The sequence below is a fragment of the Ostrinia nubilalis genome, chromosome 2 (assembly GCF_963855985.1).
Source record: "Ostrinia nubilalis chromosome 2, ilOstNubi1.1, whole genome shotgun sequence".
Taxonomy (NCBI): domain Eukaryota; kingdom Metazoa; phylum Arthropoda; class Insecta; order Lepidoptera; family Crambidae; genus Ostrinia; species Ostrinia nubilalis.
The window spans coordinates 9,005,146-9,016,102 of record NC_087089.1 but is presented as its reverse complement, the minus strand read 5'-3'; the positions used below and the strand labels follow the sequence as shown (position 1 = coordinate 9,016,102).

At 32.3% G+C, this 10,957-nt stretch overlaps 1 protein-coding gene across 2 annotated transcripts; it reads left to right on the top strand.

Annotated features, from left to right (window-relative positions):
- The first annotated feature begins 1,195 nt into the window (after positions 1-1,195).
- Positions 1,196-10,536, top strand: LOC135082246 (very-long-chain (3R)-3-hydroxyacyl-CoA dehydratase hpo-8). 2 transcript variants are annotated; one of them, XM_063977025.1, is made up of 5 exons: positions 1,196-1,258; positions 1,409-1,524; positions 2,914-3,031; positions 5,011-5,240; positions 8,904-10,536. In XM_063977025.1, the coding sequence occupies exons 2-5, from the start codon at positions 1,427-1,429 to the stop codon at positions 9,157-9,159; spliced, it is 702 nt and encodes a 233-aa protein (XP_063833095.1). In that variant the 5' UTR covers positions 1,196-1,258; positions 1,409-1,426; the 3' UTR covers positions 9,160-10,536. The 2 variants fall into 2 exon arrangements, with proteins under 2 accessions (XP_063833095.1, XP_063833087.1); XM_063977017.1 differs by having other exon boundaries at positions 1,216-1,321.
- The last annotated feature ends 421 nt before the right edge of the window (positions 10,537-10,957 follow it).

The following is a 10,957-nucleotide window of genomic DNA, read 5'->3' as shown; positions in this document are numbered from 1 at the left end:
TCGTTTGAACTAAGCCTCTCCGGGCGGGCCATTCAACGCTTCGTTAACAACGAAACTGAAACTAGCTCTACATTTGTAATTTTGATAAAGACGAGTTACATTTCAAATAAAAACAAAAGATTTCGAAGTAAAATAAGCATTTTAGTTAAAATTAATATTGTCTCCACCTGTAGTGGAGAAAAATGTATTGTGGTGGCAGGCCTTTGTTTAAACGATCATAGCAAATGTTGTGATAGGGATAGAGACATGCAATTTTTGGTTTTACAAAAGTAATACGATAGAGAATAATACAAAGTAATAAAAACTACCTGTTATAGGGGCATTTTTTGGAGAAATTTATCAAATAACCAAAAAAACACGAATTTAAAAGCAGATTTTTTTCAAAAAGTATAATTTTTTATTATTTGTTGGCATTTTCTGGGTATTTATGTATTTTTTTAGTATCGCCTGTTATTTAGCATTATTATTGTTTTTATTTTATCAGGATATATACCTCTTACTTTAAAAGTTATTATGTTTTCTTTACGAGAAGTAATTGGAAGAAAAAAAATTCTTTAAAAAATTTAAAAAAAATATCAAAAAAAAAATTATCTTTTTTTTGTCGAAAAAATAGGTCTAGTTTCACATATTTTCATATGTACACTTTGACGTGACTCACACTGTATATTAAAGTAAGAACAAAAAAAAAACATCCGCATTAATTTTTATAAGTTTGTTATATCCTAAGTATTTCCAGTGTTCTTTTGGAAGACTTTGCAAAAACAACAGTTTATTTAAACGTTTGCCGTTCAGCCTATTTCTTTGTTGATTGACACAAACAAACTCGCCAACTGACACGCGTGAGTCCGCGTGACGCGACATTGACATAACAGTTTTTTTTATTGTCTCTAGAGATACTACTCACTGCACTCGTACGCAGTGTTGCCAACATTTTTAAAATACAAGTTGGGTTGTCCGTATAAGTAAAATTTTAGTGGTCAGACTTGAGTTTTATGAAATTTTAATTGGTTATCATCGATTCGATGTTTTAACACTGAAAACTTAAAAACATCGATACATCGAGTATTTCAATAGCTTTTCAAAACATCGGATCCATTCGATGTATCGCATTGTAAACATCGATGTTTTCAATACATCGATGTATATCGAATATCCCTAAGTGACAGACAAATTCCGGTTGGCACTTGGCCGAAGCAAGCAGCGCCAAGCGCTGTTTAGGTGTTTATTGGTGTTTATCGCACAGGCTGACGTACGCAAGGTCGAGTTGTAACTTTGATAACTTATTTTTATAATTTATGTTGTTTTCAAATACGTTGTAAAAGTAAGTGTTCTCATATCAAGTTTATTTTATATTTTATCAAGTTATATCTTTTTTTTTTTAATTTTATAAAATTTGCTCCATTTTTAGAAATCACCAAGTGCCACTATGTCGGAAAAAACTGCAAAGAAAACAGTTAGGCGTTCAGGACCTTCGGCAATTGGAAAATCATATCTACTGGCGTACAATTTTTTACAAACTTTAGGGTAAGTTTGAATAAAAAAAACAGAAAAATAATATTTTTTTGAATAGGGTGAAAGTACCACTAGTTGACCACACACCAACACCTGACCAACATTTTAAAATAATAACCTACCACAAAATAATGAAGTTTTTCTATGCATTTAACCCGCTTAAATGGTCAACTAGTGGAACTTTCACCCTAATTCTTGTATTTTTTATTGGAATGGCCTGGGTTTTTGTGCTATGTGTAGTGTAGGTAAAAAATAATTTAATAGGTAGCTTGTTTACTAAACAACTCTAAATACAGTGTGTCTTGATAAAGTGAACATAATGAAAATAGGTGAAACTAGACCTATTTTTATCGACGGAAAAAATGCAAAATATGTGCAGACTGTCCAATAGTGTGACTTAAGCATGACTGTAATACAGATAACTGACTTTACCTATTCCACAACAATTTTGTCCAATAAAATTTTACATTAACATGAAAATGTTGTATGTATTGTACACTTTTGGTTAGTTATAAAAATTTGAGTATTATACAGGGTGTCTGGTAGAACGTTAGTCAAACTTCTATAGGTAAGGTCAATTTAAAAACACAAATTCTCCCATTTGACCCTAAGTAAGCTACTTTTTACCCGACTGCGCCAGATGGAGGGTTATTCGAGTGTATATTTTTTTTTTATTTAATTTATTTTTCTAAAATTTGACCTAAAAACTTCTTCAATTTTTATCCTCGCGTGTTTTGAATAGATTTTTTATTTGGTATTAATATCGAATTGTCTTTAAGCAGTCAAATAAAATAAATTTTCGGATCCAGCCGAGCAAAGTTTAACAAAAGTACAAACCACGATAAAAAAAATCAACTTAGAATTCGATTTAAAAAAAAAAAGAATGGTGATAATGGACTGCCAATGATCTTAAAAATTTCTCTAGCTTCTCTTCTTTCCAATGATATATCGCATGTGAGTACCTAGTAATTATAATTGAAATTCGTCAAAAAATCAAAGTTTATGGAAGTAATTAGAATAATAATACAAAAATTATCCTTACATATACACCCACGAAGTTTGTCTAACGTTCTACCAAACACCTTGTATATTTCAGTATCCTCAGTGGCGTAGTATGCCTATGATGGACCCTGTATTAAAGTTTCTTGGGGGCCCTAAATAAGGTTTTATTTGATAATTTTTGGTATACCTACGAAAATGTTATTTTGAAATGGACGGTAGACTCTCGATATGTTGTCAAAAGTCATAGAGAGTACAAGTCGTCGTCATGATTCTTTTGAAATAATGTCGCCTATACCAAGCCGCCGGGCTGTCGGCGGGGTTGGTAGGTATGTAGAGTCCTTCTAAAGCATAAGGCGAGAGACTAAAATAATCTTTGAAATGATGTCTTTCGTTTTTCAGATGGTCCTATTTATTATGGCAGTCCCTCGTATACTTCCTGAACCGTGGGACCTTAGACGCTTATTGGGACGAGATCAAATGGACGTTATATATATTCCAGGGAGGTGCCATTTTGGAGGTAAGTTGCAGCTTACCCTAGCTAAATTAATAATACAGTACAATTTAAATAGAGATGAATCATTTGAATTGATTAATTAATTAATTAGTTAAGAACTTACCCATTACTATAGGATTTATGAGTCAGATTAAAATCATTTCAAAGTTCGAGTATACGTTAAGTCCTACTATACAAATAGATTTTAAAAATATTTTTTGTTGTAAACAGATATTATTGTTTTTGCAGACGCTTGATCACAAACTTGTTACTAAAACCGGAATCCAAAATTCCAAATTGAGCCAATTTGATTCTCTTTTTTATCGGATTGGTATTAGCGGAATGTTGTGAGTTATGTCACAATCAAGTTTGATTGAAAATCGCCATCCTCGCAAACGTTCCAATCAGTAATATTATTAATAGTAGGATTAAACTATCGACACAAAAAAGTGAGATAAAAAGCAACATTACATTACAATCATGATAACAGTTGTTTTCTTACCCTTTTATTTTTACCTATTAGCTCACGTTCGATGATTTTTTAGGGTTCGATTATAATAATAAATAATATTAAAATAATTAAACAATCATAAAGAGCATCCATAAATTATGACAATCGAGTTTTAAATTTCGTGATGTCACATAAGGTGCAAAATCTGAGTTCATTTGTGCGATGTTTTACTTTATACATTTAGCAAGGTAAATTTTTTGAAGTTTTGAGACAAACAAAATAAATAAAATTAATTATTTATATTAGACCACGAGAGGCACACGTGAGCGCTCGCTTGTTTACGTGACGTGATTTGTACCTAAATTAGTTTCTAAAATCCATATAAATACACAAAAGTAATATTTCGTTAATATTTTGAGTAAATAATAGTAGAAATTTTAAAATATTACATAGTGATCACAAGACATGATAATGAATTCTACAAGAAGCTCATGAAATTTAAATGATAATGTTAATATATGATAATAATGACAACAACAACTTTAACCAGAAAACTGTTAAGTAGGTAGGTATATCACCTTAATGAATGGGTATAGCCATCTTGCAATGTTAAAAAATTGTAAGTAAAAAATGACAAGTAAATAATTGAAAAGTAAAGGCCTTACAAAAAAGTTAAACAAACGTTGAATGAACATTGGTTAAAATGTCATTTCCATACTAAATGACAAATAAACAAGTACATACTACAAGGGATGTTTAACTTTATGTAACAAGCCTCTATGACTAACAGTCGGATACTACTAAGACTCGTTTGTGTAGTTATTTAGTATGTAGGTACCTACCTACTTCGTTATGTGATTCTGTGAAGTTATTTCGTAATAAACTCCATGAATGTTACGTTGTCTAAGTCCTTAGTTGTTTTTGTTTGTTAACTCGCTCATATCATTTTACTAATCGTGTAAGTAAATAGGTTAGGTAACAAGTAAAAAGATAAAAGAGCTAAGTTTTATAAAATAATAAGTAGGTCTCTGGCACGCAATAGAAAGAAAGAAAAATAATTTATTGGTCCAAAATACGCAACCTTCAGAATCCTTAGATTTAAAAAAAAATGTGGTTCCCAAATCGGCTTATAGTTTCCATTAATAATTAGCAGTAACGAAAACTTGAACAGTTACCTAGTTACTAAATAGTTATGATCAAATGGCATACTTTTTATTTGTTGTCAAAAATATGTATAGCTCCCATGGATTTTGTAAGGCAAAAAAGAAATTATGACGACATTACTAGTTCTGTTAGACTAAAAATATTAATTTGCAACAAATTAAAAACTCCGTTTTCAGAACTGTTTAAAAAAAATATGATAATTATGGTATCAACTCAATTTAATGGTGCGCGTAGCGTGCGCAACTCAAGACGGGCTCTGTATCAAAATTTGTTTGGGGGTCTTCCTCTCATCTAAAAAAGGGTTAATAAGGATAAAGGGGCCCCCTTTTTTAGCCTGAGAGCCCCGTATCTACGTCCCTGGATAAACATTTATCTTTGTTTTTTCCAGATACTTCACTCGCTACTCGGCCTAGTTTCGTCTGGCATCCTGGTGGTGACGATGCAGGTGCACTCGAGGGTGTTCCTGGTGTTCGCTATCCTGATGGCGTTACACAGTGCCACTGTCAGTCCCGGCCTGCCGCTCTGTATTCTGGCCTGGTCCATCACTGAAATAGTGCGTTATGCGTTCTACGGACTGAATCTCATCAACGCCGTCCCACAAACGCTCTCGTATTTAAGGTGAGATTTTTTTTTCTATCTATTTGTACAAAATACTGGCCAATTTCCCGCATAGTGTACTTGCGCCAATAGACGAACTGACTTTGTCAGCGAAAGGTCGTGGGTTCGGGTCTCATTAAAACAAAATTTAACGTTAAAATAGCAAATCACAAACCGGCTCGAAGGACCATTAATAAACCACGGAAACCTCGGTGCACTTATGGGACTCCTATTTAGTTTTAAATAAGACACCGCGGTACAGCTTTTCGCTTCTCAGAGCAGTGCCATCTATTGGCAAATAACACAAACAAGTTACATTGAAGGTTTATACAATAATAGTAAAAATTTATTAAAAAAAAGCCAAGTGCGTGTGGTGCCACGCGCAGTGTAGGGTTCCGTAGTTGTCCGCCGTTAACACAATATATTTCAGAACCAAGCAATTACTTCATCTAAAGTCACTTTTAAGATTTTCTTCTAAGAAATTTTCACTAGTTAAGAAATTTTATAATACATGAGTTAAATGACTATTACTCTTAACTGACGTATCTTAACCACTATAGTTTTCCTTGAAAGTTCATGAAAAGCAGTATCATTACGAATTTTTCAGATTTTTAATGTCAACAGTTTAGATTTTAGAGGGGGGGGGGGGGGCGCTCTATTCGAACAAAAATTGGCACTTTAAACTTTAATAATTTGCAAACAGATCCCTAAATGGAAAAAAAAAAATAGTCTTAGAAACCCCTATGCCATTTTAAAAGACCTATCCAACGATACCCCACACGATGGGGTAGAAGATGAAAAAAAATTTCATCCCCACTTTACATGTAGGAGAGCTATCCTAAAAAAAATTTTTTTTCAAAATTTTATTTTACCGTTTTGTCGGCGAGATTAATATACATACCACCACAAAATTACGGCTCTCTAGTACCAATAGTTTCCAAGCAAAACCTCGGACAGACCGACATATCGAAACTATAAGGGTTCCTTGTCAGGACTACGTAAGCAAAATGAAAGTTAACATATTAAGAATAAATAAATAATGTTTGTTTTAAATGAGTGTTACACCAAAGTTAAATTATAAAGTCCGGTCGCCGAACACATAGAATTTCGTCCAACGACCCCAAGCTACCCATCCAAATCGCTCGTGCGTAATTATATTGCTGTCGCGACTGTGTGACGGGCGGCTGCAGTAAGTGTGTGTGGCGACAGGACTTTAGCTCAAAAAAATTACCATTATCAGATGCCGTCTGCCTAGTTTCCTCTATTTTGACTGTGCTTGTAGTATAGGTATAGTACCTATGTAGGTACTATCGTGCCATTACAAGGCATTAATATTCACAAAGCAAACAATGTTTATTTTATTAACAAGAAAAATGATAATGTGGGCAACAAAGTCTACCTGTAGCTAGATAGTACTGAGGGCTTAGTGTGAGATACATCAAACTTCCTCACTAGTGAGCGCGTTAAAAAATATACAGGGTGACTGGAACTGAACCCGCCATAGCTAATACGCGTATAGAGGAGGTCATTTGCTAATATTGAACCTTACTTTCTATGACTAAAGTTTCATAGTTTAGGAGATATGTAAACTTTTATACTTTTTCCTAAATTTGACCTAAAAATGGCTTAAATTTTTTTTCTCGCATGATTTTAACCGATTTTTTTATTTGATACTAATATCGAATAAACCTTTAGTCAAATAAAATAAATTTCAGATCCACATAATGATTGAATAACTAGTTACGAGCCGCCAAAGTTTAACAAAAGTACAAACCACGATAAAAAATTCAAGTTCGAATTCGATTTAAAAAAAAACTAATGGTGATAATGGATTGCCAATGATCTTAAAAATATCTTTACCTTCTCTTCTTTCCAATGATATATCACACGTAGTAATTAGATATTGAAATTTATTAAAAATTCAAAGTTTATGGAAGAAAATGGAGTAATAATACGAAAATTATCCATACAAAGTTTCTTCAAACATCTCATATTTTGTGCTATACTGAGTTTCATAACTATTTTTGTGTGTTTTTTGAAAAATTAATTTAAAATAATAATCACATTATGAAGAAAACAGTTTACAAAAATTCAAAATCAACTTTGTATGGATAATTTTTGTATTATTACTCCATTTTCTTCCATAAACTTTGAATTTTTGACAAATTTTAATATCTAATTACAATGTGTGATATATCATTGGAAAGAAGAGAAGCTAGAGATATTTTTAAGATTATTGGCAATCCATTATCACCATTAGTTTTTTTTAAATCGAATTCGAAGTAGAATTTTTTATCGTGGTTTGTACTTTTGTTAGACTTCGCCGGCTCGTAACTAGTTATTCAATCATTATCTGGATCAGAAATTTATTTTATTTAAATAAAAAAATATTCGATATTAATATCTAATAAAAAAAACTGTTGAAATCACGCGAGAAAAAAAAATTAAGCACTTTTTAGGTAAAATTTCGGAAAAATCTGAAAAAGTTTAAAAATTGATATATCTCCTAAACTATAAAACTTTAGACATAGAAAGTAAGGTTCAATAATTAGCAAATGACCTCCTCTATACGCGTATTAGCTATGGCGGGTTCAGTTCCAGTCACCCTGTATGAAAATTTGGTTCTTGAAAGTTTCCGTTAGGGGCGCTGTACAATCCGTCATAGATTTAATGTCATTTTTTACACGCTCACTAGTGACGATGTTTGATGTTAACTCACACTTAAGGTTCGGCCAAACCAACGCGATCACACGCGATCAACCGGCGTGCAGCGATGGCGATTAATGCATTTAAACTTGACATACTTCAAAGAGTTTCTTGTATTACAACATGCGCGGGCCTTCATTCAAACAGCGCTGCTACTGCCCCGCGTTTGGTCTGCCGAAGCCTTTAATTAAACTTATCTACATTGCTAATGGAGGCTTTACAGTTATTATTATAATGTTCCATGGTAATTTTTTGGTCACTGACTGTGGTGTCCCACAGAAGTTTTAATGGCTAACTAAAGCTTTGCTTATTTAGCGTTTAATTAAAACTACTTAGTTTGCGTTCTACTAAGCATTTAGATTGCTAGATTAGCAAGTCCTAATACTCTTTGCATAGCAACTTAAGCATTTACGGATAAGTAATTTAACCAATATGTTTATTTAGATTGTAAAGTATAATCGAGCAATGACCATGACTTTTGTGTAGGTAAACATGAATACTTAATGAAATCTACTGTGGTTCTGTGGTGATGACGCAGTTTGCTTGACATACCGCGCGTCGTTTTTACATGATAATAAATAACTGAATTTACAATTTACAAGCGACTAGTAACTACACCAAACCAAACCAAAAAACCGCGTCAATTTGAGAGTAGCATAATCATTTATTCATTAAACTCCGCTAAAGTATCGCAAAATCAAGGTAATGTTGAATTTTGTTTGGTAGTTAAGAATTAAATCAGTACAGTATTTTTTTTAGATTTGATGAGATATTATGAATGTATAGGGGCAATTTATTAATTTGAAACTTTATTGCTCATAGACACAAAAAATAATCAATTAACACATTTTTTCCTTGTACAACTTTTTGGGTCAGAAATTAGAGTGGGCGTTGCCGAAAATTAATTAAATATTAACTAACGTTAATTAGCAAATTTTAATCCTACATTTTGTATACCTTCTTTTGTTTTTGTTTCAGATACTCAACGTTTTTGATACTGTATCCACTCGGCGTGACCGGAGAAATTCTCTGTATGTATCATTCGCTGGATGAAATCGTTGAAAAGAAATTGTACACTGTTTCATTCCCCAACGACTGGAATGTTGCATTCAATTTCTACTATTTCATGTACTTCTACATGTTTATGTATTTCCCACTGTTCCCGTACCTCTTCGGGCATATGTTGAAACAGAGGAGAAAAGTGTTGGGTGATGACACAAAGAAAACAAAGTAGTTGAGAGATTTGTTATCTTTTTTCTTTAAATGGGACATATTTTGCACATCTCACTACTCAATAGGGATGTTTCCTGGGTCAAAAAGCAACAGTTTTAATTAGTCCGTCAGTTAACTTATCAAAAAATACTCTACACGTATTTTTCACTTTTTCAAACTAATGAAAATTTAAAGAGATAAAGCGCGCCAAAGTTCATAAGAAGCGGGCCTCTTCTTGACGTCAATGCTTGCATAAAAGTGCCGCACGTTGTGACGTCGTGCGGTACTTCAACGCACCATAACTATGTAATTATTTGTTAGATTGACAAATAAAAATATATGTGTCCAATATTTTTTGATATTAAACATGACGGACTAAAAAAATTTTTTTAGGAAACTAGCCTATTACCTTAACTTGACAATAGGATCATGTAAACATGCTCATTTAGTACTTTTAAGAACCTATTACTTCTTGAAATCTATAATTTCTTCTTTATTTCTAAATCTTTAATCCTGAAAAAGTCAGTTTTCCTTCGGTCCAAAAATAAAATCAAAATGAATGACACTTCTTCACCGAAATATTCCGGACAATCTTAAGATATTAACCACTTTTGGATGTCTCGAGTCTCCGTAAATTAATTACGAATAAAACAGTCGACCCTTGCCAGACTTTGTACATTTAATGTGAATCTTACGGCTTTTAATTAAAGTACAATGAAATAGTTCAATGTATCTCTTAACCCTCTGGTATAAGGATTTTTTGTTTTGAACCTTATGTTACTAAGGTTCAAAATAAGGTGGCATCAATTCTGCCACTACCAGGTAGTGTTTGTAAGGTGTAAAAAGTTATGTACCTAATACCTAACGGTGAATATACATTGTTTTAATTTTAAATGACAATGCAAGACCAAATGTGATGTCATCAGTTTTATATAGACTAGAATGTTTTTTCCGTTCGAATAAATTATCATACTTAATTAAGTGTATTAAATTAACTTGTAAAAACGGGGTACTTAGGTCGATTTTAACAGATAAGTTCGAATCTATTTAAGTTTATGTTCACTTTTTACTATGCTTTTTAGAACATTAACTTACCTACATCTTTTTTTCTCATGGGTCTTTTATTTAACAATGTACAAATAATTTTATTTAAAGAGGTATGATTTATTTATTTTTCGAACTGGTAACATAGCATTTAATACTCATACTGGAATTGAATAAAAGTGCACTTTGTCGTAATTATTTATTTGGTGCTCAAAGCACAACTAAGTAATGTAAGTCGGTAGCTAATGTTTACAACTGAATCGTTTAGTGTAATGAACTGTAATGTATGCTTATTTATTTGGAGGTCGGTTGGGTTATGGGCAATGGCAATTCTGAATAAATTGTATGGAAATAACACGCTTTTTTAATTCTTAATTTCCTATAAATCTCCCAAATTGTCTTCGCAATGGAACGACAGAGCATGTACATCAAAACTTTGTGGGTTTGTGGAATCTTATATTTTTGTAATAGGGTTTATTTTGCTCTAATATACCTAATCTTAATTTATAAATATAACTGTCCTTGTAGAATATTAAAGGTGCAATCTCATCGTAGACAGAGCAAATAAAATATTGCTTGAAGCACAGTTACTCGACATTGTCCATTGTTAATTACGTATAGGTACCTAAATACCTACATAATGTGTTTCCGTTGTGATTCCGATTTCCGTTACACATACATAAATAAATACAAAACAGACGTTCAAAAATATATTTTACCTTGAATTGTATGGAAATGTAGCTGACCTGTGAAGATACGTATTTCATTTTAAAACA